The sequence below is a fragment of the Akebia trifoliata genome, chromosome 14 (assembly GCF_017979445.1).
Source record: "Akebia trifoliata isolate Shusen 1 chromosome 14, ASM1797944v1, whole genome shotgun sequence".
NCBI lineage: Eukaryota > Viridiplantae > Streptophyta > Magnoliopsida > Ranunculales > Lardizabalaceae > Akebia > Akebia trifoliata.
In genome coordinates, this window is record NC_141388.1 from 15143690 (window position 1) to 15150824 (window position 7135).

General features: G+C 37.3%; 1 protein-coding gene across 1 annotated transcript; it reads right to left on the reverse strand.

Annotated features, from left to right (window-relative positions):
- Nucleotides 1–299: 299 nt before the first annotated feature.
- LOC147386421 (SNF2 domain-containing protein CLASSY 2-like) lies at nucleotides 300–6921 on the reverse strand. The gene is made up of 6 exons (XM_086423260.1): nucleotides 6567–6921; nucleotides 5776–5891; nucleotides 5119–5328; nucleotides 3243–4771; nucleotides 2992–3150; nucleotides 300–2533 (listed from the first exon to the last, which is right to left on the reverse strand). The coding sequence occupies exons 2-6, from the start codon at nucleotides 5822–5824 to the stop codon at nucleotides 578–580; spliced, it is 3903 nt and encodes a 1300-aa protein (XP_086279386.1). The 5' UTR covers nucleotides 5825–5891; nucleotides 6567–6921; the 3' UTR covers nucleotides 300–577.
- Between the last annotated feature and the right edge of the window lie 214 nt (nucleotides 6922–7135).

Below are 7135 nucleotides of genomic sequence, written 5' to 3' on the forward strand. Positions count from 1 at the left end.
AGATACATGCAACACCTCACAAACTACACGTACTAGGTAAGTAGGGATAAATCCCTCTGGGTGGCCAACAAGAGAGCTTGAACCCAAGATTTCTCCCTTTTTGGAAGGATGCCTTGCCCCTGTGCCCAACGCTACTTAGTAACTTGTTAGTTACCAGGCAGGTCAGGCCACCTGATGGGCCTAGCTACCAAATCTAATCCAACTTAATGGGCCTCATACCAGAACAAAAACAAGCCCAAGCCCATTGACAGCCCTTGTGCTTTGTCTATGCTACATAGATCACCTAGTGAAACCATATATACAATGCAGGCACAAAAGCAAAATGTGATACAAGTATATTTACAATGACTTTAATTACAGAGCTGCTGCTTAAACACATGGGTCTTTGCTCCTTTACACAGAAAAACCTAACAAGACCATGCATACTTACAGTGGAGAAAGCAAATTTTGCTACTTGCGGTAACTTTACAATGTTGCTTCCCCACAATTTCTTTAACTCTACTTCACAAAAAAAAGACAATAAAAGTAGAGTGATCCATACTTCAAAACAGAGAGATTACAATTCAATACTACTTTCTCAAAATAGTGCTACTTCTTTACCACCAACTGAACCATTCGAAAGTCTCTCATCTTTCATAATCATATGGAATGACTCAGCCTGATCTTCCTCAACTATATCTCTCAACACATCATCGTCAATTTTCTCTGCTTGCTTACAAGAAAAATCCTCCGTACCCATCCCAACAAAAAGCATCCTCGACACCTTTTCCTTCCATGTGTTCTTACCATATTTAGCGACCTCCAATGTCCCTGATGCCAAAAGCTGGTACACATAAACCACCTTTTCTTGACCAGGCCGAAAGGCTCGGGCTACGGCTTGCTTTGTCTTGGAAGGATTCCACTCTGAATCCAACAAAACCACACGAGAAGCCGCCGTCAAACTAATTCCTTCACTACAAGCCGCAATTGAGGCTAGTAGAACTTGAGACACCCCCCCGGGTTCTTCAAACTTGTCTATGACAGTTGCACGCTCAAATAATTCTAGCTCTCCGTTGAGGATTAACACCTCGTTACCCATGTTCCACCCAAATATTTTCTCAAATATCTCCACAAACAACTTCATGGGTGCAATGTTTCGGCAAAAAATGAGTACCTTTTCTCTCTTGATGGTGCAGCGATAGACAAGGTTCACGACAAACCTTACCTTCGAACCTTTCTTCACGTCAAACTTATGTTTCTCAAGCTCTTCTAGTTCATTGAGAGTGAAGTATTGACCCGAATATGCAATGGTTGTGATTAACCATGGATGTATTGATATAATAGTGACGAGTAGTTCCAACTCAAGAGGAAACCTTTTATCGGGAGCATATTTTTGTAGCTTTGATAGAATTTCTTGTTGCATCACCGTTGGTTTTATTAGGAGCTTATAGCTTTGCAATCCCGGAAGACTATCTGAAGCTCCACCTTCATAAACATCTATAAAACCACTCGTGATCTTCTTTAGCATGTTTAGACCTTTTTTCCTCTCTTGCTCGACTATCGAATTGATCCTATTTGCAATCTGTTCGACAAAGAATTTTCTTGCGAGCTTTTCTTTAGAAATTGTGATGCTCTTTTTCCCATTTCTATTTCTATTCACGGTCGGAGCCAATTCCCGTAACACCTCAAAGATGAAGCGTGGTCTTGCCAAGTAAAGGGTGTTAAAATATTCTTCAAAATTATTCTGAAATAGAGTTCCAGAGAGCAAAATTCTCATTTCTGTTTTTACTTTCATCAAAACCTTCCGTAACATTGATCGGGTACTTCTAGGATTGTGCCCCTCATCAAGGATTAGAATCCCTGGACTCTGCCGTAAGATCTTTGCCATGTATCTTGAATGTTCAAATTTCAAGTTTTCCCTCATTAGGGATAGAAAAGATGGATAACCCATCACAAGAACACTTGCATGATCATGCCATTTTTGAAATTTTTCCAAGCAATCTATAGCATGCATCACATCTTGGTTTAGTTTATGATCCCAATGACATTTTTCGACTCTTTGGCTATAAAATTCCTTCTTGTAAGTTCTTCGTGCATGGATTTGATAAACGGGAAATGAGACGTCCCATTTCTTGAATTCTTTGTACCAAGTGTAGAGTGTGGTCTTCGGGGCAAGGATCAATGGTCGTTTTCCGGGAAACAATCTCAAGTAGCTTACAAGGAATGAGATCACAAGCAAAGTTTTCCCGGATCCCGGAGAATGAGAGATTACACAACCGCCCGATCTCTCTGAAGTGGCTTCCATTTCTGCGGGCTTCAAAGACCCAGCAATGTTTCTCCAAAGAAACTCAAAAGCTTTCTTTTGGTGGATGTGTAACTTACTTCTAAACTCTGGTATCAGGGCCCAAACATTGTTGTTTTCTTCTTGTACGGAAATGTCGCTCGAAGAGGAAGGATCACTCAACATGTCGAAGTTCGGATCATCGGTATGCCGACTCCCCAACTTAGTTGCATCACACAATTCTTGGTTTCTGAACCTACCCATGCTTTGAAGCTGCAACAAAAACAAAAAACAAAACAAAAAAAACAGTTGTAATAAGAAACAGTGAAATCAAAGTTTCATTTTGAGAGCTACTATTGGCACCCCAACTTTTACTTAGTACACCAACTTCTTAAATTATTTATCAGCCCCCAATTAAAGATTAAAACACACTCTTCAAACATTACAAAGGTTTGGCTCAAATTATAATCTCAACATTAAAACACTCGTTCAAACAATTTCAGTAGTTATTTACAATTATGATTAGGTTCATGTAAAATCCTAAACCAAAAAAGAGAAATCTAGCAGAAAATATGAGAAAATTTCTATTGGTACCCCAACTTTTACTTATTCCAACCATTCACTTATTTTCTTTATTTTTATAATTGGGGTGTAATAAGTAAAATTTGGGTTGCCAATAGAAGCTCTCTTCATTTTGTAGGAAGACAAGTTTTCTTGAATCTTGAACTTACAAAGGTTGGTGATATGTATCTTATTTCAGTGCTCACAAAGCTGCATAATTGACACACGAGCCCAATTTCTTCATCCAGTTTGTATTCATGTTGGCATAATTGTCCATCTACTTCACTCAATTGGTCCCCAGCGTCACTCGAGAACTCCACAACATTACTCTGAAAATGGAAGATTATATACTAAACATAAAAGCAGCCATGCGTATCAAATATGGAAGAAAAAAACTTGATGAACTGTGGAAGCCATGTACCTGTTTTTCTTCGATAAAATGAAGAGCATTCATTGAAACTTCCATTTCCTTCCACAGATCTTCAAGCTCCGGGTTTTCTACTGGAACATTAATCGGTGGTGTCCGAGCTAATGTACGGATTGTTTCCAACCGAGTGCCAACAAACGGTGGTTGATGTTTCTCAATCTTTGATTCTATGTCCTTTATGCATCTTTCTATCACTTCCTTATACTCACTTGCATTTAAGTACATCCTTTTGTAGGTTCTTGGACCATAAGACATTTTCGTTTTTGAAGAAATCAAAGATCCTCCACTTTTGAGTTTTTTATGCGAATCTTTCTCCTTTACTCCATTTTCTATATCCATATATCCTCTCCCGATCTTATTGATCTCTAGCATTTCTTCTGGACCACTTCTGACACCACCCTCCGAGCATGTCTTAACTATAGCTTTTATCCTTTTCGCAAGAACCCTTCCACGGAAATGACTTTGTTTACATGTCACAGGATCATTTGTAGTCAATAGAGGAATAACCATTAAAGCATTGGGGGTCAAAGTGGCACATTTGCTCATGGACCATTTAAGCCTTTTCTTGTTTTGCTTTGATAAATAACTGGAATCTTGAACTTGTCTGCATAACATGTCATCTCCCTGTCTTTCGAATGCGGTTTTCATTATACGTATTGTATCAGTCACCCCTGAATTTATTTTCCTTGATTTAATCTTGCTTTGAGTCGCTAAGAACTGTCTTTCATAATCACCCTTACTATCATAAACCATCATTTCACCCCCAATTTGAAAATCATTATCAGCTTGAAATGAGATTGAAGATGATGCTACCCCTTCTATCCGCCTTTTCGTCTTTTGTGTCTCTGTTCGAACTCCAAAAGATCTTATGTTTGAAGAACCACAATCGCTTACAAAAAAATCGGGTTTTACATTCCGACGTTTGGACCGTCGCAAATACATAAGATCGTATAGTGACAAACTGCACACTCCATCTTCCCGCCGATCGCTAAATGGGCCCTCTTTGATTGCATCAATTGGAACCTCGGGAACAAAAGTTCTAATGTCTGCTCTCAAAACTTCATTTTCTCTATGGAAATTGATTGTTTTTACAATGTTATCAGAGCCTAAAGAACACAAATCATGATCACCATCAAAAACTCGATACACCACCTTGTTTTGCATTGATCTTACTTCAAATTCAACACCTTTTAAAGCAGATGTGACGAGCAACCATGAAACATCGTAAGAAAATTGACCACGAAACAGTTTAGCTTCATTTTTGGAAGGGCAATCCTTAGAAGAGCTCCACCGGAAGTATCCATCTTCACAAGGGGTTCTGTCAAGTTTTTGTAAGATGGCAATATTGTCAATTGTTACTTCTCTTATCTCACCGTTAATAGTGTCCTTTCTAATGCCAAGATTGTGGATGACTCCATCAAAGCTTACATAAAACCGGCAGTTGCATCTAGATTCATGAGGCTTCCTCTCTATTGTATTTATTTTAGCATCAATCCATGCCTGTATAGAATTTCGTTGACTAAGTTTAAACACAAAAATAAATAAAAAAACAAAACATATAGTATGGGCATGTAAATCAGATAATTTATAAACAAAATGTTAGTATCAGATCCTATTCAAAGAACAATTTACATCAAGTACAGACCAAAAATTTTGTGCATCCCAATTCCTTAAGGGGTTTTTGTAAACATGTGCCCTAAGGGCACAAAATCTGCATTAAATACACCTTGGAAATTTAATTTCCTACCAAAAATGCCCTAAAAAAAATCTTTACCAAAAACACCCTCAAATACAGAAGTGAATGTAAAATAAATAGAAATAGTAACTCACAAGACGTGACTTTCTTGGTCTGAACTATCTTCACTGGGATTGGTTGCAAGTACACATATATCTACACCAGGCCTCAAGAAACAGGTGCAATCAGATAAATTCGCTATTCTTGACCTTACTCTAAGATTGCTGATAGGGATTTTCTCATCTATTTTGTATCCATGATGTTCAAAATGCGTGGTTATGCTCCCATCTTTTATACTCATGAGCTCTACATTCCACCATGAGCCATCAAAAAATGCCTCAAAAGCTGCGGGATGGTATTACATCAATAACAATGGTAGGTAATAAAATTTTCATAATAGAAATATTAGAAATGTAACTTGATGAACTTCTTTTACTAAAAGCATGAAAGTAATCACTCATCACAATTTAAAAAAAAAAAATCGAGAGATTATATTATCACACCACATTTTGCTAACGCTACCCCAATTCACATGTACATCATCAAAGATTTAGCACACATCTTGGGTTGGCATTAGTAAAAATTGGTGTGGCAATAGAAGCTCTCAAAATTTAGAAACTTGAGATTCAACTCGAGCTCTAAGTAGTCTTCCATCATGTTTACTCAATAGGACCCTTAAAGTTTTAGTGTTCTTAAAGAAAGTCTGAAAAAAGACTTGAATCGTGCCAACAAGTTGAGATTATTGGAGAAGCCATGAATCAATTCATAATAGATAACAGAGTTATTACTTACGATATGCATCAATTGGATGTCTGAGTTGATGCAAATGTCTTTTCGCCATGGTTGTTCAATAACTAAGCTCCAATAAAAAAAAATGGGCACAATAAGTACCCACAATACATTAACACCTAAGCACATTAGAAAGCATGATTTAAAATAAAATACTAACTTAATTAAGTTCAACCCATTTGGAATACAAGAACTTTGACAACTTAAAAATCTATCAAAAGGAACTTATTTATTTAAGCTAAAAAAATAAATAAATAAATAAGTAATTTAGCAACCTAATTTAATTTTTCTTAGGACCAAGAAAACTGAATAAAATGAAATTGAATTTCTCCAAATCTTCAGCTAGGACAGCTACCTCACATTTTCCTTAATACCCATTTCAAAATCCTCTGTTTCTCCTTCAAATTTAGTCCCCCCAAAAACGTTCCCCTTTAATGGTAAAAAAAAGAAACACTAAATGATGAACAAAATGAAAATTCCATAAATGGGTGAAGGTTAAGAAAAGCTAACCCATTATCCGCGTAAGTTAGCACCAGATTTCAGCACATGCATTCCTCAAAAACCAGGAGAAAAAAAAAAACACTGACAAGAAGCTTTGCATGTTAAGCTAGAAACCCATTTATAGTTCAAAACTACAAGATTGTGAGGTAGGTGAAGTGTACCTCTAGTCGATCAGTATATGGCGCACATTAGCAACGCTATTAGAACTTAAAAGTAGTTATAAAAAAAAAGATAAACCAACCCCATGAAAATACAGGCGAGACAGTTGTTCATGAACAGTGAACAAGTCGTACCTGAAAGAAGCCTTTGCGGGTCAGATGGACGACAGATTCTGGCAATTTCTTCAAGCCGGGAAACCGAGCTTGTGTTGTCGTCCTTGGTTTAAGGACCAAAGCAGAAATGTTTGTGCGGAAAAAGAAGATGTGTTGGCGGAGATATCGATTCCCACTCCATTCTCGGATTCCGTTTCCAATTGTTAGTAAATTTTTACTCAATTTTTTCTGTCCTGGATACCGAATTTGGAATCTAAATTTTGTGTGCCCCGTGTACATTGACCCATCTTACCAAAGTTTGATTGATGATTGCTAACCATCTGATTTAGATCTTTTTCATCATTACTTTGATGACAATGACCATAGTGGGTATGAAAGTCAGGAAGAAAAATAATCCAATTTCATCATAATTTGAGCAATCGGGCATGGGATTGATTTGTGATGGATGGTTTCGTCTTCTTCTGAAAAAATAGATGACGTGGCGGAAAAAAGTGGACAGAAAATTGACTAATGGAGACATTTTAAGGGCTTCTCAAGCTCAATACTTAGAGCCAAATTGGGCTTTTCCCTGAATTAGCCAAGGCTTGAAG

Bases quoted from the DNA above. Each gene is read 5' to 3' on its own strand.
- LOC147386421 (XM_086423260.1), bottom strand. From the start codon at position 5,824: ATGGCGAAAAGACATTTGCATCAACTCAGACATCCAATTGATGCATAT. The intron at 5,329-5,775 runs GTAAGTAATAAC...ACCATCCCGCAG, and splicing joins ACATCCAATTGATGCATATC to CTTTTGAGGCATTTTTTGAT. The intron at 4,772-5,118 runs ATCCCAGTGAAG...TTGTGTTTAAAC, and splicing joins TATATGTGTACTTGCAACCA to TTAGTCAACGAAATTCTATA.